The 26,911-nt window shown below is 36.6% G+C and overlaps 1 protein-coding gene across 1 annotated transcript; it reads right to left on the bottom strand.

The window, feature by feature from the left end:
* Nucleotides 1-14: 14 nt before the first annotated feature.
* On the bottom strand, nucleotides 15-26,765 carry Reck (Reversion-inducing-cysteine-rich protein with kazal motifs). The gene is made up of 18 exons (XM_053754561.2): nucleotides 26,447-26,765; nucleotides 25,254-25,384; nucleotides 22,628-22,683; nucleotides 7,894-7,971; nucleotides 6,723-6,759; nucleotides 6,344-6,526; nucleotides 5,939-6,118; nucleotides 5,392-5,633; nucleotides 5,133-5,268; nucleotides 4,807-4,948; nucleotides 4,602-4,716; nucleotides 3,942-4,107; nucleotides 3,101-3,253; nucleotides 2,786-2,965; nucleotides 2,316-2,496; nucleotides 1,892-2,037; nucleotides 1,626-1,765; nucleotides 15-1,040 (listed from the first exon to the last, which is right to left on the bottom strand). Exons 2-18 carry the CDS (start codon nucleotides 25,339-25,341, stop codon nucleotides 408-410), a joined length of 2,856 nt encoding a protein of 951 aa, XP_053610536.1. The 5' UTR covers nucleotides 25,342-25,384; nucleotides 26,447-26,765; the 3' UTR covers nucleotides 15-407.
* Nucleotides 26,766-26,911: the final 146 nt, after the last annotated feature.

Below are 26,911 nucleotides of genomic sequence, written 5' to 3'. Positions count from 1 at the left end.
ATAATGTCGTTTATTTTGATAAACTCAGCTCTTAGCCCGTAATGTACATATATTTCCTTTTGTATAAAACTTAAAATATTTAAATCAACAATACATTTAACAAATTATTCTATTATTATCATTTGGTAATCAGACTACTTGTCTTTTTTTAAAATTATTCTGTATAGCTCATTATCAGTCAATAAGTATTATTAATACATGAGAAGCTAAATAATTATGACACTGGGACTTAAATGACATGGCACATTGAACTCACAATCAATTCTTAGTTCCACGCAAATCAATTTGGATACATTTGCATAATGGCACTACTAGGCACCTATTTGGTAATCATTATTAAGTTCTTGTATTTACATTTTACATAATATATCTTATCTATCTTAAACACAAAATTGATTTCCTTACTTTTATCTGAGAACATAAACTATTAAGTACGAAAACAAAGTTAAAGTAATAGACAATGCTCCGGTCACTCCACTGTTAGGATATGTATGCACTGGTATAGCATACGAAAGAGCACTTAAACCTAAATCTATTGACATCACAACACTCTCCTTATTAATCATATCAGCCAATTTTTCAGCTTCTAACACACAGATGTGCAACTGTAAATCAGTCGGGTCTTGTAATAAAGTCTCCACACTTATGAATATTTCTGTTTCTATTGTCAAATATCCTCTAAGAGCGCACTCGGCTATTGTCACGTGTCTTTCTAGCGCTTTTAGTATATTGTGTAGATTTATAGCCGATGCAGAAATATTCGTGCCGTATAAGGCTCTGTCTATTTGTTTCTTAGAATATAAGATTCTGACTGCTCCTCCGCATTTTGGACAGCAAGCACCTGGAGCAGTGAAACCTTTGCAACCTTCTTTCTTCAACGGTGGACAAAGGATTCTGTCAATTGTGCATTTTTGTTCCATGGCATCGGATATGAGCCCTACAGCTAAGCACGGCCCCTTGTAGTCCATGGTGACAAACTCCGCCCACGCTGCGCATTCTGATATGTACGTCACACCGTTGACACCACAAACTATGCCAGCCTGTAATAAAAAAATAGAAAATTGGAAAAACGACTCAAAACAACCCTTAAATAAACTTACATAATACGTTATTTTTGTCGCGTCGGAGAAGCTATGGGGAGTTTTGGCTCCCACATTTTATTTGAAGGATCTATGCCGTTCATAAACGTAGAAGTTAAATTTTGTATCTAAAAATCTCTCATCGCGTATTCCCCATTTCAATCCCGATTATAAAGGAACGAATCCCCGCGTAAAAATAAAATTTACTACCGTCAAACCACTAGACATGCATTTATTGGCTATCAACTATTTATTCCTCGTATGGCATTTACGAGAGGATATAGAGTGTTCCTATTCGCTTATGTAGGTACCACACGTATTATTATAGCGGACATTATGTGCACAAATAATAATATTACACATCGTCTTTTGAGCGAAATGACATGTGACAGAGTTACAAAAGAAGAAGAAGCTCGAGTCGAAAAGATTGCCTCGGTGGCAAGTTAAATGGAAGGAGTTAACGTACATAACATTAAATACTGTGCCGACCCCACATAGGTAAGGTCAATAAGAAGAAAGTGGCGAAGATATGAGTGAGTGACTCACCGCGTCGCACCTCGCGAGACAAGGCCCCCAGTAGGCGAGACGCGCGCCGCCGGCCAACAGCGCGCACGGGCTCGCGCGCGAGCGCCCGTCCGCGCCGCACACCGGCCGCGGCGGCTGTCGGGAGCACTCGCTTGTGTTCACTGCAACCAAACCAAACATTGTAACTCACTCCTTATCTGAGCGTGTGCCTGGTTGCTTCCGTTGAGCGTGGTCGGTTCCAATAGAAAACATTGAAAAGGCTATGACGATTAGAACAAGAAACTCACCACAAACATGTTGCGGACACGAGGTCTGCAGCCGCGAGAGACACACGTTCGGTCGCGGCAGACACGCGAGTCGCCGCGAGCATGACGCGTCCGAGCATTCTGCTCGCGAACCGAACTCTATCTCCGCGTCTGTTGCCCCCGCGCATCTGGAAAAGGTAATACCATTATGACATAACAAACAATACATTATAAGTGGCATTATGGTAGCACTACAGTACCTAGACCAGTCGGACAGATGGCAAATCGCAAAATATCATGATTCTATCAAGCCCCATGGCAACTGATTTGACATCATATAATTGAAAATAATACTAAATTATAAGAATTGTACATTGTCTGAAAAATAAATAAATTCATTTATATAGGTATACCAATTGATCAATAATAAAGATAATGTTCAATAAGGACATTACTACAAACTCACTTGGCGAGACATAGATTAGGATACAGCGTGTGGCGGGCGCGCACGGGCATGTGGTGCGGGGGGCAGGCGCAGGGCAAGCGGGCGGGTGGGGGCGCGGGGGAGGCGGAACACGCGCGCCGCGCGCACACGCGCTCGCCGAACACGCACGCGCACTGGTTGCACTCCAAGTAGTATTTCTCTCCTGAAAATAATCAGTGAATCATCATCAGACATGAAAACCTGGACCCAAATTTCCATTTCCTTTCTAGAATCATTTGTGGAGTTTCGCGACTCAAAGGATGAAGACGTATCGTAATACACTGTATAGCATGCTGCAAAGTCGAATGAATGTTATGTCAAAAACCTTTAAAAAGATATCCCCAATCCTCGAGTAAGAATGGTCCCATCCCAACTCTTGTCATATATTTTAAAACATTGAACTATGAAGAAAAACCCATAGGATTTTTCAATGATAGCACCACTGCACTGACCTTGCTTAACCACCTTATCATGCAGTCTGCAATCATCCATAGCCACACACGGCAGTGGTTGACAATCACCCAGCCCCTTGTTGGTGCAGCGACAGATCTTGTAGCAGTCCTTCTGCGCTGGCCCCGGCGAAGGAACCCTGACATAAGATCCGATGGGAACAACGTAGTCAGTTCGGTCTCCTGGAAATCAGAAATAATAGCATAATGTTAATAAAAAGCAAACTTGTTTGATAAATTTTCTTTGTATTCAGTGGCAGTTAGTTGGAGCTAACATTTTTTATAAGTACTTTATACGATAATAGAATTTCTCGTTACCTAATCGACAGCCATCAACGCAGCTAAACCTTCGGCAGTGCTCCTCAGGGCCACAGTTTCTATCAACCACACACATCTGGCCCGCGGGACAAGACTGCTTGCTGCATGGCGACGTTACCATCTCGCGAGCTGTCAGCAAAGGGGCTTCAGTACCTGGATAAAATGGGTAAATAGTGACATCAGAAAATTTTGTATCATGAACGGTGAACCTTAGAGATGGGCATTATCAAGACTTTCGTAGCTTTAGAATTGTTTAAATACGTGGATATGGATACGCTTTAGTCCTAGAAAAGGATCACTACTGAGAATGTCGACTGAGAGACACATAGCGTAGAAAATCAACAGTAGTATTCCTATGGAATTGACGTCAAGCAGTGTAAAATTATAGCCAAACCTTTAAAATATTTAAGTTATTTTTTATTCTAAATTCGCGGTGTCATAGCTCCGAACGAAACCTGAGCATACGATGATGAGCAAGAGAGTTTGACATAATAATAAATAATTATTTATCCGAATAACTTAGAATCACGTAAGACACACAAAATATCACTCGACAACCAATAAAAATGGTTGCCTGTAAAGTCGGTTTTACGGGCGAAGATTTTACGTGACAACGTCTTTTTACGCGCGCGGCAGACCGATCATAGTTGAGTGGGAGAGAGACGCAAGGCATTCGGCGGGCCTCTCTCTCGTTCGGTGACTCATCGTAACGTTACCGGGCGTTACACTTTTTCATAAGTGACTCCCAGCCGCAACCTAATTTAAGACGTTGTCACGTCAAAAAATAAATAATATTCGCTTCGAGATGACAGCATAGTGGTATCGATGAGTGAGTACTGACTGGGCGCGGTGTAGGCGGCGAGCGGCACACAGGGCGCGCGCGGGTCGCGCGGCGCGAGACGCGAGCACAGCGCGCGCGCCGACAGCGCGGCCGGCGCGCGCGCCCACTCCACGCTGCCCGCCACCAGCCGCACGCACTCCTCCAGGCACACCAGGCTGCTCAGGCCCTGCAATACGAGTACCGCTCCGGTGACGACCAATCACACTCATTATCCATACATATTATAAAACAAACTTCGCTGCTGCGTCTGTCTGTTCGCGATAAACTCAAACACTGCATGCATTTTTTTGCGATTTTGCCCAACGGATAGTGTGATTCCCGAGTTAGTTATGATAAATTAATGTAATGAATGAATAAATAATAAATAAGGTAGATGCAAAATTTATTATATTTTTACCAGAGCAAAGCCGGGTCGGGCCGCTAGTTAGAGATAAATCATGGCAGGTACGATACCAGATATTATTATTAGTATATAAATATCAGAGAGAACTAGATTAGATCAATCTGAAAAAGATCATTTTTCATCTTGACCTGACCGAACCCATGAACGATCCGATTTAGCAATCCGGTCTGTAGATACAAAGGTCGTTAATTTTAAACTGAGTTGGTAAAAACGATTGCCCCAAAGCGTTTTGTTATTGCAAAGAATTATTGTGTTACCCTTGGCGTACATGGCTTCACATTGAGCGCGCAGCTGACCGTCTTCCACAAGTCTGAAGATAGCTGTGTCGTATTCTGCTTCAACATCAATTTATACCCCGACACGGTCACAAATCTAAATATAAAAAGGGTAATATTTATATATACCGAAAGGACTAACAAATATTTGATAATTTAATCTTAATGATTTGATACATCAACATACCCACTAGATCTTTGACTAGCGACTTCCAAGTGAGAGTTGAAGTCGGCTGAAGTGGAGCAAAACCTGAAGAAGTTGCTGTTATGATTGTTCAGATGACTGCAATATGTCATGCCACTGCATCCCAGGGAGCACGGAAATTCGACTGAAAGCACAAAAACATCATTTATATAAACGTGAGTAAGGCATAAAAACAAATAAAACAACAAACTTTAAACCTTAACTCATTTTAATTTTCAAGAAATTTTATTATAGTGATATTTCGATCTAAGGCTTTTATTACTTCTTCAGCTCAAACCTATCTTTTAATGCTCTATGTATGTACGTACTTTCTTCAATGCACTCCGCAAGAACAACCTCCTGTGGCTCGGCCAGACACTCTGCATCAAATTTCTTCCACTTCTGCATTCCCACATCAACATTGAATGCATCTAAGCATAGGTTGCGACAATTTATTGTGACCGCCTGCAAGAGAAAAGCAATTGTGAAAGATTGTAATGTCATTTTGATAATTTTGTCGGCTCCGTGTTGACCTTATATGGTTCCATGACAATAAGATAGCTTTAGAAACAAAAAATATACCAATACCTTTTTACAACAATGAAGTTTATCAGCAGCATGCGGCAATTTATCAATGGTATTCGGTGGGTCGTCCTTCATAAGAAAACACTGCCAAAAAGCATCATTGTTCTTGTGGTTGTGGAGTGAAGGTTGCCCACATTTCTGTTGCAACACCTCAGCTATCTCCATGTCGTCATTCGTGCGCCGTAGCACTGTCGTGCACGCTGACTTGCATTCAGAGTTCGATGTCTCCGAACAACATGGTAAATCTATAAAGTGATTCAGTGAATTTAGATTTGCATTTGGCTTCTTTCTTTAATGCTTATATGCCATTTCAATTGAAAAAAATCCCACAAAGGTGGGATAATGGTAAAAATAAATGTTTTTAAAGTACCCATAAATGAGGTATATATTTTTTTATAAGTTGATCAAAGAATATTGATCAACTTATATATATATATTGCCCGTGAAGCTAACAATATAATATTATTATATTTTATTAATATTATTCTATTATTCTAGGTTATCTGACTGCTTTAATTTCCCAAATCATTTAGAAATCAGAATGGTTTACATTTAGAAGCATCAATCTGCTCAGTAGGCGCGGTCATGTTATCCAAACACCGCAATAACTCAGGGCTTCTCTCGCAGGCCTCCACGGCTCTCTCCTTCGCGCCAACGTCAACTCGGGCTTGTCCCACGCGCCAAAGCACTTTCTGACACGCGTCGAAACAATTCAGAGAATCAGCTTGAGCTGTGAAATAAGGACCTTATCGTTATTCCTGTTTAGTACATTATTTTTGGAAATATGAAATATTTTTAGTTTTATCTTATTAGGCAACTTTTTCTGTTAAGTTTATATTCGTATGTTCCAAACTTGATTTCATGCACTGTTATCTCACAACGTCATCGATTTCGTCAGATTATCTGCAGGATTCTCTCACAGGCCTGAAGCAAGAGTAGTAGTTTTGTCACTTACAGCAGCAAGATTGCGCCTTCTCCTGGCTCTGCACGCAGTCAAACAAGGCAATTTCATCAGACTGCCTGCAGGCCTCTCTCAAAGGACTGGCGTCCTTAGCCGTCGCACAGGCATGTCGGCATGCTGTTGACGTGCCGATTTGACAGCATCCTTTCCCCCACCACCCTAACCCAGTTACTATTTCTGAAAGAAAATTTTAAAGGGAATTACTTTTATTACATCTTTATAGATGTTAATATATTACCCATGCATTAGCCACATAACTGCATCTTTTAAATCTGTAGATTCTAATTTATTTGTACTTTCTAGCTAATGAATAAACACTGAAGAAGCAAAATCGCTCTGGATTTTATTCTCATCAAAAGATACTCCTGCTTACCTTGAATTGTATGGTTCATGCAGATCCAAAACTCAATCTGTAAAAAACGGGAGAGTATATTATTACATCGAACGTCTTTTAAAATCTTTTGTATGCTCTCATTACCTAAGGTGAGACTCCATACGTAACTATACGAAAATTTACTACAGCGACGGGCTAACATCCTGTCTTGCTGAAATATCTAAAACCAAGCTTTTTTTTTTCAGAAATAATACAGGCTTAATTCACCCCCTTCTGATAAAATATCCATTAGCCTTATCCAACACTTGTGAACCAATTCTTATAATTGCTCTTTGTTCGATATGTTACATATATAGACTATCAGATACTTTATAAGCAATCGGTGAAACTTTTATCTTCATCGTTAAGATTTTGAAAGCCAGCTGGTTGAACCGTGAGTCAGTGCAGTCTTTCAGTCCCGATTTATATATAAACCTAGCTTTCATCTTGGTAATGTTTCTAGAGTTTAGAGGACAATATAGCGTAGGTACATAGCGTAGCGTACGCATCCTACGCAGTGATGGAATGCCAGCAATTACCAATGTAACCTGACACGTCGGTTACGTCCATTTGATGGCTTAACTTTACCCCAATTACATTACAATACCAATAGGCGGTTTATTGATGGTGAATGAACATTTATTCCCAAATATTCAATGGTCTGAACAAAGTTATTAGACAGAATAGATATCTCCATTTCCATAGCCCACTCGTTAACCGACTCACAGGAAAACAACAAATTTATGATTCATTTTATTCTGTTAATTACATTTAGAACTGGAAACGCGTCTGACTTATACTTCATTAAATTAACTAGGACTGATTAAATTAATAAAAGCGGCACTTTTTCTAACGAAGTACCTAGGTACTTAATTATGTTAACGGGCTTCCTCTTTACTTTGCGATCTCTATTCGCCGATTCCAAAAAAAAAAATCTTTACCTGAAACTTAAAGTTTTAGACTTTAAGTTTCAGGTAAAGATTGTTTTGTTGTTACCAGCGCTAAAAATGTCATACAGAATCTCTATCTTAGGTTTCTTTTGTTTACCTGTAATTACCAACCTATTGAGAAATAGGTTCTCTGTCATAACGAACATGTTTTGAGCTAATAAAGCTCGCTAAGTAACAATATTAGGTGTTGACATAGATAAAAGAAATATGTGATGACCCACCGACTGAGGTGGACAGAACTTGTAAATGTTTTGTATCCGGTCCTCTCGCATGCTGGAGTCGGATGATATTCTCGACATCTGAAACAACAATACAATCTATTACTTAGGTCGTAATTATAAATGGACGCGGGAATACAGTACTACGTTCTTTATCTATTTATTAGATGTTTATCACTCAAAATGATGATATGCGTGCAAATCACAGAAATTGGTGCAAGTAGTCTGACAACTAGGGATGCGCACAACGGTGCGGAATGAAGACGGAAAAAGAACTCTCTCTCTCGCTCACTCACTCAGAGAGTGAGTGAGCTTCTCTCTCGAAATCAATTTATTACGGACGATGAAATGTCCAGAATTCGGTAATTGTTTTACATGATATGACTTCGGTAGGTCTAAGATAAATAAAAAGATCCAATCAAGCCCACCAAAGATCCTGCTGGTTAATAAAGCCACAAACTGACACTTACGCAACAAGTGTAAAATATCAACATCACAGATATTGAGCTCACACGAGGCACAAATTTCATGGCCAATTTTCTTTTACGTTGAGTTTAGAACATGTGTACTGATACTGTTCCGTAGTAGCAAAGATTTATTTCTTCCCACTTGAAAGACCAGGTTGCTGTTAATAAAGGTGCTGTTAATGTTGTACTTTCTATACAACATTAACAGCTTAATTACTAGTATGATTGTTCTTTATTCAATTCTTTAATTTATGTAGTGAGATAGGAGATATGCATCTCTTTATTCTGCTATTTGTATACAGCAAGTATGGTGATCGAAATAAACACATGTTCACAATATTATGGGGGCATTAGAGCCGCCTAATGAAATTAATTGCCACAGCCACATCGGCCATCGCCGTCGCTTTTAAAATATCTAATTACACTAACACCGAATCTGTTTTTACGTTTTCATGTAACTGCTTAATTTATGAAGAGGACAAATGTTAGATTCCCAGAACTGATACGGCCGAGACTGAATTTCATGTCAATTAAGTAGATTACTGAAGTGGTATAAAATTAGTTAAATTTGTATGAATACGAATAGGTATAACGAGAGATATTCTGTGAATGCGAAACACCAAAATGATTATTGACTTACAATGCAAAAAGTCGGGGTATTGTCCCATTTCACCGAAAGCTTATTTTCGTGTTTCACAATCACGTCTTATTTGGTATACTTACCTACTTTTTGACCAGCTTAGTTTACGTAGTTACTTCGTTGTAACTACTACTTTAAAAATAATAATAATAATGGTAAGCTCTTTCAGCCTAGCTGTTGCTGTAAATGAGTTTCTTTCGGCATTTTTTTTCAATAGGTACTTAGTTGTCGTTCCGAAATGCTGTAGCTTGTAGCTTTTGACAAATACTTTAAGTAATTCTCAAAAAGCTACGAGTGGTTTTTCTTGCAGCTTTTTGAGAAATACTTAAAGTAAGTATGATGTAAAATGGACGTGAAAATTTGCATGTGTAGGTCTAATTGGTGAAAAAATGCTTTGTCTTTAAGTCAAAGCCGAAAGATTGGCCAAAGGTAAAATTATGGCCAAAGGCCTAGTCGAACTTCGGCCGTACAAAAAAAAATACCCACATATAATGTTAAAACTCATTAGGTGCCACTTTGTCGTTTTAATTTAAAATGTTACGTGTGTATTCTCCATCAATTTATCATGCTCTCTGAATGATTACGAGAGCAGCATACAGTCATAATCAGTCATAATAAATATTCTCCTGTTATCACCAAGTGACAGGGTTATCTCGTGCTCTACATACATAGACAGACGGTGTCGACGGGAGAAATCAGAAACACTTAAAAATAATGTAATGTGTTAAGATTTTCATATATTCATGTATTTATAGCTCAAAACTTGTAAAGGCAAGTTTATTGTACACGTCAGCAGGACAATTGTTTGTTTCTGTGAACTTTGACCATAAATAAATCTTAACATGAGAATCTTAATAAGTAGTCCTAAGCAATTTTCATACGCGTTGTCCTATTCGTAAATAGCAATAACATAAAATTTCAAAAGAAATTTGGTTAACTTATTATCAGCCACCTTCAATTTCATTCGATATTAGCAGACAAGACAATATCTAACTAATGTGTCACTTCAGTTATCTTCCGCTTCTTCTTATCCTATAGTAAGTACAAAGCAAATGTGGCTATATACTGAAAATGATTTTCTTTCAATCGGAAGAAAATGCGACCGAAACGAATGGACAAAATTAAGTACCTACATGTGCGTAAAATAATCTTGAAACATTATTGAATTCTGCATTTGACTTGCAACAATCGTCGGACCATTGTGTGTCGAGGTGTCCGCGGAATAAGATCACCCTGCACCATCTAGTTAAAGTAAAAATCAAAGACGGAGCATCTTTTTACTTACAGATTTTATGAAGAATGAAGTGAAATTATTTCAAAGTTTGATGGACGTAAAAAGTATCCTATGATATTCTTGTCTTTTATGACTTCAGAACAATATTATAAATACGTAATATGCCATAGTTACTGTGCCAGTGTTTCTGTCACCTAACCAAATTAAAATGTAATGCGTTTTACAACGCAAACATAGCCCATTCTTTTTTACTCAAATAGAAACAACTCGGGCCGTGAAAAAATTGTGGAAAGATCTGTGGGAACGATCTAGGTTGTAACTTAGGAACTTGTAAAAAGTTGGTCCTTAGTTGCACGTGTCTTTATTTATTTTTAAGGTTATATCGTCGATTAGCTCTGAATGGGAACAATGATCATTGTATACAAATCAGGGTATCGTAAGTCCACAACACCTTCTTAGCTTATTGTTCTGCGATTGACATCGATTTTCAGCGTGTCACTTAAAATGCATGCTACGAATTGAAAAAGGCTTTCAATCATTTTAATTTCATTGTAGTTAGTCTTTGTTTTACCCGGAGAGTATTTCTTTAGTACAGAATATTGTGTGATGTATATTATGTGATGTGTGATTGATAATCTGTTATTTAATGTAGTAAACACGTAATATTCACATTATTTGGTGCGCAGATGCGTAGAAGCAACAACAGCACTCTGCATATGGTATACTGTTTAATGAGGTTTAGTTACGCTGTTTCGCTGGCCCCTACCAGTGTTCCTTCTTGGTAGGGACAAATGAATTTATTTTGAGTTATTCTCTAAACTCAATGGCAAAATTTGGCAAGTACCTACACTTACTTTTTTATATTGTTTTAGTAATTAGATTTCTTAATCTACATTAATGGCAAAGACCTGTTACAAGTAACCTTTTATGTAATGCCATTTTTATAACGTTAAATAATTACTATAGATAAATAAATAAAGTCACTCATTCAAACGACATCAGTGAAGCTACCCAAAAATCTCGTAATAAACAATAACAGTTCGTTACCAATCCTTCACTTAAAGCGATAATTATTTCCGTAGAAAAATATAAAGAGCGTTGACCATTCGGTGTCCGGATTGTCTTGGCAAGACACGATGAATTTATCTTCCTGTTAAGAGTTAATTTCGTCAGGAGTGACTCACTCAGTAGTCGTGTACCACAATGATCGCGACATAGGTAGTTAAAATAGAGTGTACTTACTAACCTATCAAAAGATTATCTGAAGTACCCACTTCTGGTAATCCTGTTAATAATTTTGCAAGATAATCTTGTTAATTTTTTGCTGGAATCAATCCATTATCTTCTCATAGATTAGTAAGTATACCTACTCAAATTTAACCAACTATGTAGTGTAGTACACACTAGTTTATCCTACCACGCCCAGTCAATCAGTTTGCCCTAAGACAAATTAATTTGGCCTGAAATCTAGATTATCAGTAACTTGGACTAACAGACATTTGATTAACTAGGTATTTAGTAACATTAGAAACGAAACAACTAGTTATTTTAATATTCAAATAGTAACTTATTGTCAAAGTAAATAACGTTCAAAACTAATCAAGTCAACTTTATCATATTGCTTAGAAGCGAGCTTATTATTTATTAATGTAGGGGACTGATAGGCCCGAAATAATCGGATATTTTTATTCATTCGTTGCATTCAAACTCGGCGCTTATTATTCAATGCACGCCGACTATTTGCAAATGACGATTTCAATCTGCTATCAAAGGATTATGGACTTTGGGCCGGTGGCCTCAGTGGTTTACAATGGTTTTCCTTTATGTTCTGTGCTATGCCTATATTATATTGTTAAATAAATAAATAAAAAATGTCTAGGCTCTCATGGGGACTTTCATGTCACTTTGTCAATTGTGTAACATATGCTCTTCTTATTTAATTGTTGAATTGGTTTCTATGTACTAGTCCAGGTTTTGAGATTCATATTTTTGAATCGTACATGCATCAAGGACCGAGAGAAACTGTGTTTTAACTCATAATTTGGCACAGCACAGATGGAAATACCTTATGTTCAATCTAGAAATAGATAAGTACAACTTTTTACTTGTTACCGTAAAAATTCATAGTATAATATAAAAAAACAACAAACGCCTGTATAACTACCACATTTTGCGCCCAAGACGACCCCAGGGCACAGGCCCCTACTGCCAAGGTCCTCAGGGTAGATACATTTACTTTGGTGGTCTTATGGCAAAGCAGTAAAGTATGAATATATCGGAAGTTGTTGACATCATGCCGCAGTATGACGCCATGACAGTTCACACGTCCTGCGAACGTGGACGGCATCCACGTTATGATGAATAGCATTCGAATACCTACCGCGTGTCTAGCGCATGGTGATGCATTATGCATTTAGCTTAGAAAAGACCATAAAGTTTGTAAACTTTTAGATATTACTTTTATAAATATGTTTAATCATAATAATGTTTTTCTTTCTAATGCAGCTATAATTACTGGTGCTGCTGCATTAGAAATAAAAACATTATTGTCGTAAATCTTCAAAATTACTTAAACAAACAAAGTGGGATATCATAATAATACAGCTACGATGCAGTTATAAAGTAAAAAATCTAACACACTCTACTAACTTAAAATCCCTCTAGTTGATTCAAGGTTTAAAAATAACTTTTTTAAACCATTTTACAACCATCATTATGGAAGCATTGTCAGTCGTCGTAAAGATAAGTATACATGACATGATAACAATCTGCAAACCATAATCTGACATGTCAAGATGGCAGGAAGCTTCCACCAAAAAATAGACCCATCACGAACTTCAGGGAAAACAATGAATCTATTAGGATTACGCACACGCACCCAACGTTCTACATAGGTATAGCCATAACGATAATAGTGACCGCAATAAAATTTAACTGCTCTTTGATGCATTTCATTTATTCTAAGTGCGACGTGCGTATCTACACATTTTTATATTCAGTAATATTTAAAACTACAAATTCGAGATAGTATAAAAATTGTTAGTCAAAAATATTATATAACCTAAACTCTAAATGCACTAACTTACCTAGAGGTGTAAGTGAAGCAGTTTTTTGTTGCTGAAGAAGCAAAAAAACAATTAGGTACAATGACGGACTAGGATCAATGAAGGATCGAGTTTTACTAATAGTTGTTTAGATAAAATATAAAATCAAAATCTTTAAAATCGGACATCAATATTTACAGAAATTAATCCAATTCTGATTATCTTAACAAAATATTAATAACTAAATTAAACCATGTAAGTGAAAAAGGAGTCACTTATAGAGCTATTCACTCGCGAAAGCAATTCTAGCGTCCGCTAATGAAGCCCATTGCTCTAATTAAAACACAAAGGCGGGTTGACAGAACAACCACAGATTCGCAATAAAACAACGATGCACATCCCTAAATAGTCCGCCGAGAACCGCTAGTAATTATTGCGCTGAAACCGACCGTGGACATTCTCCGACACGATAGGATTGTGATTTGATGCTTGACTGTCAAGCTGAACATCCTTGCATGAAAATTATCATCCAACTATTTCTTTGAAGGAAATTAAAAATATTATTTACTAAATTGTTTGGGGCAATTCTTTAAGGGTTAAGTTTAAAGTTGTTTTCTTTGATTATCTATAATTAGTGATATGTCTAAAGACAGGCGCTACTTGAACACCCTAAACGAGAGATAAAGGTTTAAAGAAACTGTAGAAATAGCACAGTGGGTCTAATCAAAGGATGGGATCAAGTCGCCAGCTGCCTTTGATCTTGGGAATTTGTCGCGACATGTCATGCGCGGGATGATGTATGCGACGCGCGAGCAGCTGGACAGGTGCAGTGTATTCGTTCGGACAGCGAGCTATTGCCCTTTAAACATTACTATTAAAATATTAGGATAAAGGTCTATTTCTAAACGGTGTATGTGGTATACCATTATCCTCGAAAGTATAGACTATGTAACCGATGCAAAATGAGAGAACTATTCCATCCAAGCTCGTTTCAGAGTGTGAAAAGCAGGTAGCTAGGCCTGATACGAAATTCACGTTAAGATATGAAGTTGTCTTATTCCAGGAACCACAAGCTAAACCAACCAAAGCCAACCTATAAGTAACGCCCTAAATGTCATGACATTGAAAATAAATATCTACGCAAGGTAAAGCGCTTCATAGAAATTTTGTGAAGTCTTATTTTAGTTCACGGCCGTTCGCAACGAGACGCGTCTTCTTCACTAACTTAGTGGAGCAATAAAGTTTGGCCGGAACGTCTTCATGGGTGCGGTGACAGCCGGTGATTAACGAGCTGAAGAAATTCTCACCTCCCCTCCCCCTGGAAAATCCCGCTAACCACACCCTAATCTACCTACCTCTGATACTGGTGGTTGATACTGTGACGTAGTTTAGTAAGGCATACAGTTGTCCAACAGTTTGGATATTGACGAGGCAGCCGGTAACAACTAACAATGCAGGTTATGGATCATCGGGATCTCGGGAGCGAACTTCATCTTTCAAACCCTTAGCGTAGTTGTGTTAGACAAATGACTGTATGAATAACTGGATTCATACCTCTACTACATCATCAGTGGAGACAGACTATTGTAATCAGTTCTGTTATTCCCCCTGAGATAATGAATTTCGTCAAAGCGATATTTGATATGCTTAAAATTCGGCGCTCCACTGGCTCCACTATACTGTTCACTGTTTTCGCGTTTTCACTTTTTTTACCGAAATCACATCACTATGTGAGTAGTATAAAACAAAGTAGTTCCCCATCTTTGTCTATCTTTTTCCAAGTTTATAATTATTAGACCGTACAAAGCCTAAGCCGTAGTTAGAAAATAATTCTAAAGAGGTTCCTGGCCCAGGAATTGAGCAAACAAGATAACTTTTAGAAGTTTTGCTCACCATAAAAAAGTACGTACGTTATAACCCTAAACGTAACTAGTTTAAACAAGCTCCCAATTAAAATCAATCAGGACAACTACTTCATCGACCGTTTGAGATTGCGATGTTCCACACATCATACGCGTACACATGTAGCCATTAGGCTACATGCAGCTTAGGACACAAATAAAGCTGTATTTTATGTTGACAAAAAGTGAACATGTAGTTCGAGTTCGAGTATCGCAAGCCGCTTCGTTCAAGAGGAAGCCAACCTTGTCACTTCAGAAATCCTTCGTTGCAATAGCAAATAATCGTTGATTCTAATTGGAAAACTCTAGCTAAAATAATAAATTTGAGTATCGTAAATACAAAAGTCACAAGCCACTGGCGTCGATTTCATTCAAGTCACATAAAGGCACCTGACACGATTTTTACAACTACCACCGTAATTGTAAAAATCATGTCAAAATTGAAAATTATTTGAGGATTAACGAGTTACAGAACCCTATCAACCATAAAAAACTATCAACCATCTTTGAAAGGGATACCTACACATAGGCATATGTGTACCTACGAGCAGTGCATAATAAAATAATAATACATATAAATGAATGATCCCCCGCATTTCAATAATGCGGCTAAAATATAGTTAATTATCTCTCCATCTTCGAACTCCATATCTACATTTATCTTGTAACGAGATATGCCAAGAGCGAGTGTCATGGACGTGGGAGGGGCGACATGAAAGGGCCTCAGATGTGTCTATTTTCACTCGCTTTGAATCCAACCGTGTTTGTTTTCGCGACTTTAAGCTAAGAATGCAACAAGCGTAACTTCGCTTCTTGAATTACGATATTTTAACAGACAGGTTGGGAGGCAAACAGACGTGTTCAGTTATTTTGAGAACTAAAAGGGGTGTAAGGATTTCAAATAAAATTTCAACCTCAAAGTTTCAAGACGAGTCAAAGAACCTTACCAAATTAATAACCTACTTTACTAAATCATTGAGTTGGTAACATTAGGCACTTTCAAATCCTTACACCCCTTCTTAGGAGACTCCTGAAACTTAAGGAATAAAATATACATTAAGTAAGAAATTGGGTAATGATGTCACCCTAAACCAGATGCCACATGGCCTGCTATTACAACCAGACGTCCATTAGAACCTCAACAACCATTCCCAAGACCATCAGCATTCCCTACACTTCGAAACATGCGTCATATAAAAGCAGGCAGTTTAAATCCAAAAGCATGACCCAGGCAGTCAAATGCAAAAACAGTTTCCCATGATTTAAACAATAAATATCTACATTGTAACATTTACAATGCACAGTGCAGCTCGTCGGGTAAACGCCACTGAAGTCGGCGCGTGATCGCAATGCCAAAGCGCGCGTGGATCCCAGATCACACCTGGCTAGAGACTGACCTAAACTGGTCATTTTAAAACGCCCAGTTAGCATATTATGGCCATATCTGGTGTTATGGTGGGCTGCGATAACCTCTTCCAATCAGGTGGATCCATATAATTATTTTATCTATGGGTGGGTCGCATGTCTGTGACGCTGAAGATGACGCTAAAAAAATTGTCCATTAAACAAAGCTTTGAGGGAGTGACCACATAGAGGCGATACATGCTGCACCGGGAACATAAATGGGTTCATAACAGATCTTTCAAATAAAGGCTGGGATGTCAATAGATTTGCCCAAAACCGGTACCAATGGCATTATGTATTGTTGAAACGAAACGGGTGCCCCTTTTAGATATGCCATATTTGTGGTTGCAAAAGAGAATCAAAAGAAGCTGAGACTTGAGGAATAGGGCAGACTATTTGAAACAGTCCAGTTTTCCCAATGACTTGAACCAGCAAATTCTCGACCACGTCCGTGATTGCCGTCCGACTATCCGACCACATCGGTACGTCCATCCAATGAATATGTCAAGCGTTCAACTCGCTAACGCTATTAATTTACACTGTATGGCAAAAATGTGAACGCATATAAGTTTGATCAGTTTGTTGTTTCAAGCTTGATTGCCTTCTTTGAGATTACTTGGTGATTACAGGTAAACATTTCTACTGACTGGTACCGACACAACATGTATAACTTTCGATCCTTAGCCTTATCCGTAACATATTTCATCAAAATCGGTCTAGCCGTTGCGTACGACACGGATGCGTAGCAGTCGATTTCCAATTTATAATAGTATGGAATGGATGGTTTATCGATCATAAGATGTGCAGTGTTGTTGTGTACAATTAGGAAATTCAGAACGCTGAAGAGTCTCCAATTTTTGCATCGTAGTGTACGTGATCGTAATATTACAGCCACACGAGATAGTGATGTGACATTTTTATTGCGTTCTGAGTTATTGATGAGAGAACACGCCGTTAGATGTGTCAGTGAGCTATGTTGATTGTCTGAGATCTATATATATGCCTATATAAAAGACGAATGTAGATATCTACATTCATCTTTTTTATTATTTGTACTATCTTCGTCTACTTGGGTTTTCAGTAGCATCCCTGCATAAACTATATTTAGCTATTGGAATAAAAATACCTTTATCTCTCTTTCTCATATCTGAGCAATTTCTGTCAGCAGAACAGACAGAGTGCAGACAGGTATAGTTCTACTAAACTACTTTCAAAAATAGATTATTTGTAAGTACTTACAGATAATATTCTGTAATTAGCGCTACGAAGTATGCCAAAAGACAACCTGGCCATTCCACGATCTGAACATCAAAGAAGTCGGTGTCTTTGAACCAGTCATCTATCGCCACAAATATATACTCCAACCAACCCAGATGTAATTATAGTATGTAATAAAAAATATATTTATTTGCGGTCTCCCAAAGTGGCTAGTGGCTTCTTTTGCTATCAAAATATATTTTTCCACGACTTGCAGCGAATTAGATCTTTTGAAGTTAATATATTAATATTGATTTATAATCAACTAGCAGCGTTCTGGGGCTTCGCTCCTATGAGAATAAAATTATTCACTTAGGAATAATGGAGCTTCCTACAGGTGTAATAATTTTGGAATCGGTTGAGTAGTTCCGAAGATTACCCTCTACACACAAACTTACACTTTATAATTATTATTGTAGGTTTGTGCAGACTATCTACACTAATAAAAATATTAGTACTCAGTTTCAGAGATTTTTTGGTTTATCTTTATGGTTCAAATGTCCTACTTAACTGATCGTTCAGTTGAAGTCTTTTCAAAGTAAATTAATCGAAAAATAAAATCATACTTACCTAAACACTACTTATTATTTGACAGAAAACATACATAACATAATAAATTTGAATAGTATAAAAAACTAAATCTGATTCATCGTTCTGTATCAATCGTGAGTTGTTGCTACGATTTACACGAATAAACATACACATGGGATTATACGCGGCATACAGATATTAACCTCGTTTCAGAACTAAATAAATAAAAGATATTGGCATATGTAGACTGTGGAGCTTTTGCTTCTGTTAGTATATCTATTTACAATATCCTCCTAAAGTTCCTACTTGGATATCGTCGACTCAATTCTGATATTTTGTTTCATAGACAGATTATTTATGATTTCTGCACTTTTATAATGGTCATATTTTATGCATTGAGTGTATGATTCAATGTGTCGTGGGAAGTATAAATAATAATAATATGTATAATATAATTTATATGATTATTTTCATCTTCATCAACGTTTCTCTATTGTTCTTTGATCCGCTAGAGGATCCTAGTCGGAGGATCGAAATAGATAATGATGAGAGTAAAAAAAATGAAACTCAAATATTTCCTACTAGTAAATATTTCCTAGTAGTTCCTCAAACCTACAATCTAACCACTTACAAGCATTGATGAGTCCTTTTAGATATATTTTTGGCGGACATATTCTTTGCTCATCCAGAATCATGATTTATTAAATAGTGTTAAAAAACAAACTCGCCTGCAAAGTATAAATAATAATATCGATGGCCTACACGAGTTTTATACAAAGATCGCTTCAATTACAAACACGTGTTTACGCAATGTTAGAACACTAACTGCACATTTTTTTCGCTAACCTATCCTATCCTGTCCCATTTGTATCCCATAGTAAGTTAGTTGCCTCTTCACGCTTTATCTACTTAATCAATCTTCTTGAAATTGTACATAGGTAGTATGGATAAGTAGGTACATAAGGTACATCATTCATACCGGAAAACAGAATCGTGAGAAATTAAAACCTCGGAAAAAAGTATATTGTGTAATAACGTAATTTTTCACAACTCATCTCTGCGACTTTACGAATTTCTCGCAATTTATGAGCTCAATAAGGTTTATCTTGATTTGCAAGCTTGATAAAAATATAGGCTAGTATTTTTATGGACTGAAATAAAACAGTGAAGATTTTTAGACCGTCTACATAACTGTTAAGTTGTACTTGCTATTAAATTCTCTCTCTCTCATCAGAGCGTTTTCCCGGTTCCTTCCTTATAGCCGCTAAGCATTGTCGGAACCCAGAGCCCGCTTTCCTACTATTTCTTCTCCATTTCGCACGGTTTCCGGCATCCCAGAATATAAACCCGTAGTTGCCGTTAAATCTGTAGGTACCCTTGATACTACACGATAAAAATACACAAATACAAATTTAGCCGTCTTTTATTCATGATATATCATAAATTGATAGATACCTATCTATCAATTTATGATATATCAAGGTACTTAAATAATCTCATATCAGTTGAATAAAATTTTCAGTAACACATGCCATTGTTCAACGAATACGCGATAGATATCGATCACTAATTTCAGGAAATAATAAAGGCAGTATTGAAAACCAATCATTAAGTCCAAGCGTCCCCCGTCCTATCATGTAATACGGCTGACGGCGGCGGCGCCACTGACCATTATCTAGTGCTGTGCCACCCTGTCATCCAGGATATACGAGTAACGTAGGCAATTATTTCAAACCTAGGTATAGTGCTATGCGTAATGATAAAACGTAATCGATGAAAGGTGCACGACTTTTATATTACTTTAATACATATCTAAGTAAGTTTTATCCAATGTAATATGAAGACGCACAAAATGACAATCTGAAAGAATTTTATTATTTTGTCTGCATTTATAAGAGTAGGTATGTATTCTATAGACTTTTTACTAAGCATCATGACACATTAGTTACTAAGTTTAAATTATTTCAGAAGTTTTTCAAAACGCAGATAAACGCAGGCGTGCGCGAAAATGTTCCGTCCATTGTTCCATTTTGTAATGGTTTAAAAAACAAATGTTTGATCGAATATTCACTTAATCTATAGAAGGATGTACACTACAAGGGTTAAATACGGTTAATAGTGGGTTTAACGAGCCACTTTATTTAGATTGACTCCCCCGCCGATGAAACGTCGAGAATGATGGATAAGGGCTGTTTTCAATTAACTGTAATCATTGTCGTGTATTATTTTACCCAAGGTGGCATAAGAATAAGAAAAAAAAATCTTCAATTTTTTCTTTACGCTAACTTTTCATAACGACATAATAAAGTCGCATGCAAGAAAGTTATTTCATACAATTATTTACAAAATAATACATTATAGTGGTTATAGAAAACAATGTTGAATATTGTACATTGATTAATCAAACCACAAAAAAATAGGACGCACAGTTGTGAGGCAGGAAAACAAATGGAAACACAATAGTGATACGGACGTAGGTAAATATTAGAATATCAGAACAGTCATCCACGTAATTCTCATAAGAACGAATGATAGATATTCCAACAACAGTTTTACTTGGAACAGCATAATAACAACATTATTTATTTTTGTAAGGTGTCACGCATATCGATAAATCATAATTTATTGTAATGTAAGACACAGTCCACACTTGTATTCCGACGGTGTCGCGGGGAGGAAGCGCGCGTTATGCGTCCCCCATCGAGACTAATATCCTAAGCAGTGGTGACTGGTTGCTTTATTATTTTAATTTTATACATTCGCTGGAGAAGCTACGATTAAAGAAGAATTCAACCTGGATTTTAATTTAACGCCCTGACAGGGTTTATAGATACAGGTATATGTATTGTACGTATATACTATATGTATTATGTGTATATGTAATGCTACATAAATATGGAATTCTAAAATAACGATTTTAACAAAATCTTTTTAATATCAGCATTCAAAAATTACCGAAAGCAAATAAGTATGTGAAAGCTTGAGATGTTCTATTGGCGATTAATAGAAACAAATCAATAATTTATACATTTATGCACAGACTGTTTAATGAATAATTAAATTAAAATCATTCATGTTCACATTATCTAATACTTAGTACATTGAAACTAATTTAACATTTAAACATCGTCATGATGAAACGAAAAGTTACTTAAAATTTTAGAATCACCTGTTCTAAGAAGCGCCGAGTGATGTGATGTGATTCCTGATTAGGACGACGCACTCCTACGAATAATTTCCTCCACATAATTTCAATATCACAGGAAGGTACGTGCCCGTGCGCCGCCTCTATTCGTTGTTAGTCTATCAACATCTATTCCTCCATACATCAAAGACTATTCTATGAAAGGAAGCTTTGTTTGGTAAAAAAAATATTCAATAAGGCGCTGGAAATAACTTCGGAACTTGGGAAGCGATAAATTCGCTTAATTAGTCAATTAAGCTTTCGACTGAAAAGTTTGATTGGAAAAGCTGTTGAAGCGATTAAAATTCCGCTCGAAGTCTACGTTAATCTTATGAATGTTCGACACGCCTCATTTCGGGATTACGTACCTCTATATTCCTGTGTTCTAACACTCACTGTGTTCAACTGTTAGACACGCCGAACATTCGAATGATGGTAGATGAGATGAAAGTTTCGTAATACATTTCCCGTATAATATTAAATGTTCTAACTAAGCATATCTACAAATTGATCTAGATTATAATTACGACACTATTAGTTCGATTAAAATTATAGACTCTGGTTTATAGATAAGCAAATTTAATTAAAAGGGTATTTCACGCCATTTATTCGCAAGATTGCTGGGTACAGAGAACGGTTAGCGCTTAACTATTCTTACTCATACTTATTCTGGAGGCAGGGCTGGGTCCTCTATACCCAGTGGCCATGAAGAATTTATTTTTCGAATCGAAGCAATTATTTTTTGTCGAATCTTTCAAAAATGTATTGCCAACAGACTGATGTTGATATAAATGTACTTAATTTATATCAACATCAGTCAAATCAAATTACCCAAATTCATACCAAATTCGTTGCTATAACTAACTTTACATGTGGTCGACTGTATTGGCCGTGAACAATCCATAATACTGTCGATAAAAATAGAAATATAAACCTTAAAAGTTGCTGATTCGAGGAAATTTTTAAATCTCTATTCTGACTAGCCTACCCCCAATCCGGCCCTTTGTAGAAGAGAAGGCAAAGGAAATGAAACGATGCATAAAACTAGAGGAGTATCAATTAGCGAGAATATTACCTTCTCGCAGACACTGCGACAGGTGCTCTCCGCTTTGCTACAGCACGCCGATATATCTGAAATGAATAATAGACCCATAAAACACCGAAATACAAGTGTCCGAATTGCACTCGCTCGACTACAGAAACTAGGAGACTTTGATATAATTAATTAACTGGTTAAGTACGCGTGTCGAACCACGTGCAATGTTAGTAAAAATTATATTAACGACAAATTTTATAATATAGAAAAAAAAGATGTACAGGTCCATGACGTATCTGTAAAGGCTCCCTCTTTTGCCATTTGAGTACGGAATTCTAAAAAAACTAACATATGTCAGGGAATCGGCGGGCAATTGCTTCAAGTAGATGACGATCGGGTGCGTTTGTCTTATAAGTTTTCACCATGTTTTCTCCTTTGTACGGAGTACCTACTAAATCCAAGGTTTTCACCTCGCATCCTTACTCTGGCGATAAAAATAAATAACCTCGGTTCTTTAACTATACGCTGAACCGATATTGATTACAGCTGTCTTCTTTATTTTCGAGTGAATTAATTCCATGGAATTAGTAGGTACTACGTTCTAAGCATCTACTAATACCATGGTTAATTCCTAACATCTGTTACAGACAGAGTATGAGATATGACCATATCTTCCGTTTCAGTCATCTAATCAGTGGATCAGACGGTCGACAGCTGGGCCCAGGCCACAATAAAGTGCCTGTGACACTTACAAATGACTGCATAAAGCTTTTGATCTATCCGTCTAGTCGCGGTGTCGACTTTATTTTTATTGCTTTCAAAATTATAATTGAATTAGGAAACTGCTGACATAACCTAATTAATAAAGATATTTTCAACTGTTAATAAATTTACATAATAGAAAACTATTCTCGAATCGTCAAAAATGCTCCTTGAGTTTCGCTTTTCATTGTGAATTTTTGTCTAAATTGATTTCATTTTCTCTAGCACCGCTTAGTCTCTAAGGTAGGCCGCTATAAAATACATTCTTCCATAGCTATTAGGTCTTAATTAGGATAATTTTTAAGGCTGTAATTTATTAGGCTTAAAATATTACATTGTTTTGTGGTTTTTACTTAGTTTTACATAAACTCACTTTTATTCATTATTACATCAAAACTACTCGATTTATTTATGTAACAATATTAAAATAAAATTATATTCCATAACAATTCTATTTAAATTAATAATATCAATTATGGCTCGGAGAAAGCCAGTGAGATAATTGTACGGAACCATTTGCGAACCAGTTTGATAAGCCGGCCCGATTTCAAAGGACCCAAATTATACCAAGTACAGTCAAAAACACATCAACCACTCAAATCATGACACATTCGCCTCTATTACCCGAGCAAAAGGTCCGAGCAGGGTAACTTCACCTAATGTTGACTGTATTTAGTAGTGGACAACTCTCTAATCGTGATTATACTGTTGCGATGGATAGTAATGTCTTGTAATATCATAGTAAAGTACTATGTATATAAAAAATACTGCATTTGCAACGTGTTGGGTAAGTTTGCAAATCGGTAGATGATGTAGTTACATCCATCACGTTATATATTATAGCGGAATAGCTCATATTTATAATTAATTTTGTTCTGTAAAAAATGCACTGGTTATTAAAAACTTGGTTACATTTATCACCGTTGGCCCACCAACATACTAAACTGAAGCCTCCGTTGTGTCCCTTTACACAAAAGCCTTTACATAAAATTATATTCAATGAAGCAAGACCATGGGGAATAAGCAAGTGTATCTTGCAAGGTTTAATGCAAACTATCCATTTTGCTAATGGCGGTGTCTTGTGCGGTGCGGGACAAATTATTTATGCAAAATATGGCCGTATAATAAACTGGTCGGAACACTATGAGTTGGTGATGTTTATTGATCGAGATCTAAATTAAACTATCGAGTACTAGAAAATAAATCCTGTTCTACTAAAATCCCACTAAATGTGGAAAAATGTGAGTATGTACGTATGCTTGCTATTCAATCACGCTAAATCTACTGAATGGATTTCGATGAAATTTGGTAAACGCATAGAATATAACTTGGAATTGTACCTAGTCTATATTTATATATTTATCAAGAAAATGACACGAAAGCATAGCCCCAGGGTGCAACTAGTATTATATAAACATGAGTATTAGAAAAATTCCTTCACTAGATCATTATTCCTTATCGCAATTTATTAACCCCAGAGGAGGGGAGTAAACGGGGTAAATAAGTTTAACGTGCCTGTGTATCTATATGGCTGTCCATGGCATCTTAATGGATTTTGATCTAGTTTTTTTTTATTTGACAGAGAATTTAATTAATAAGTGTATTTTCAAACGGCTGAACACACCTTTTCCAAACTGAAAAGGTGTGTTCAGCCGTTTGAAAGCCAAAAGATCTTTTCTAGCAGATGCCAGCAACTTCGGTGTCGGGGTTTATTAAATTTTTGATTGCCAATGCCTCAAGAAGTGTAGAAAACTGTAGATAATGCTTTATTTAGCACTAAGACAGCCCTTTTTTGAAATAATCTATAAGAGTAAGATATATTTATGAAATACAAACGCAAAAATTAAATTGTGAACTAAGGAATAAGGACAATAATAATAAAGACATCTTCCATAAATGTTACCTTGTGAGTGGACCTGGCCCACGGAGGCGACCACCAACAACACTCGCCACCACCACCGCATGGCCATCCTGCCATCGCTGCCCGCCATACTGGCACATCAACACTCTTCTGCCATCTTGTAGTATTATTGTCTACAAATAAAATGTTATGTTAAAATATGTAATATGATAATACATAGGCTTTTTAAATACCAGCCAAATTTCATCGCAATATGTTAAATAACGGAATATGGATGAAAACGAACAGAATTAAATGTGTACCTATTCAAATTTTAAAAACAATTTTAAAATCAGGAAATACCTAGTTTTTAATTATATTATTAACAAATGTCGTTATAAATTATTGAGAATTTTACAAAGTTCAAACTAAAGACGTATGCGTAATATTGCATTCATTTGTGCAAAGTTTGTCGGCTTGTTAGATCATCACATTTGTTTCAATGTAAATATGACATATGGGAGACTAACTCAGTTGTTTCTCAAACTATACACACAAATCAACGATTGGCTGAAGAAGCATACGAATAAACCTTTAAAATAATGTTTTACGATCACCTTGGGGCAAAGCATTTGTTTTGTTTTACTTGCCTCAAATAACAGTTTTTTATTTTATTTTTTATACGTAACTAGCTGTGCCACGAGGCTTCGCTCCCGTGGGAATTTCGGGATAAAAAATATCCTATGTTATTCCAGGGTATATTCGTGTATGTACTAAATTTCATAATAATCCGTCCAGTAGGTTTTGCGTGAAAGAGTAGGTACCTACCAAACATCCTCACAAACTTTCGCATTTATAACATTAGTAGGATAGCACTGCATAATTAAGAGTAACTTATACGTAGTACTTATATAGACAGATTTAGTGTTTTCTTTTTGTGGATCTGTTTATTACAATACAATAATTCAATATTAAATTTGTAGATCACAAAAATAGTTTATACTTATATTTTTGCTACAAAATCTGTCATATATAGAAAGAAATATTGTATTATAATCGTCACAAATGTAACTAAGTACCTAAGTACATTATTTAATCTTTTGAAGAAAATCATAAACGAATATGGTACACTTCAGTTACAAGTGTCGTGTGCGATGTTATTTTAATAGATAACATGTTATTTTTGGCTGCCCTCCTCTCATATATCACATTCAAAACACGCCTTTTCTTTACTTTATTATATCTAGTATATTTACCTGTCTAATATAGTCACTCCATTTTCTTCCGGGTTAAAACAGTTTTGTAATCACAGATTTTATAAAACGCACAGGTATCACTGAACAATGAATTTTATTTTCTACAATTTAATTTAAATAACAAGATACACAATCTGGATTTTAATCCAATTTATAAAATATAAAAAAATATTTAAATTTGGTATGTAATGTCTTTGTCTACATGTATTTTGAAATTTAATTTACGATGCGATAATAAATTGCGCGCGCTTTTCGGGCACCACTTCGAAATACAACACTACCAACCTCTCTCGCGCCAAATTGACGCGTTACTAAATAGACCGGCATAAATTCATTCAACTCCAGCCTCTACGTCGACTGTCTTCTTTCTTCTAGTGTATTTGTGTATACAGCCATCACCCTCGCACGCTTCCGCCTGATGAACCCCATTGAGCTCGTTAGTCATTAATTAATTCTGCATAAGAA

This window comes from Plodia interpunctella, chromosome 14 (assembly GCF_027563975.2).
Source record: "Plodia interpunctella isolate USDA-ARS_2022_Savannah chromosome 14, ilPloInte3.2, whole genome shotgun sequence".
NCBI classification, from domain to species: domain Eukaryota; kingdom Metazoa; phylum Arthropoda; class Insecta; order Lepidoptera; family Pyralidae; genus Plodia; species Plodia interpunctella.
The sequence above is the reverse complement of the archived record's forward strand: the minus strand, read 5'-3'. Positions and strand labels throughout refer to the sequence as shown.

Coding starts and splice junctions, on each gene's coding strand:
- Reck (XM_053754561.2), bottom strand. CDS start 25,341: ATGGCGGGCAGCGATGGCAGGATGGCCATGCGGTGGTGGTGGCGAGTG. Junction 4,717..4,806: donor GCTAGTCAAAGATCTAGTGG/GTATGTTGATGT, acceptor TTTTATATTTAG/ATTTGTGACCGTGTCGGGGT. Junction 1,041..1,625: donor GTCTCGCGAGGTGCGACGCG/GTGAGTCACTCA, acceptor TTTTTATTACAG/GCTGGCATAGTTTGTGGTGT.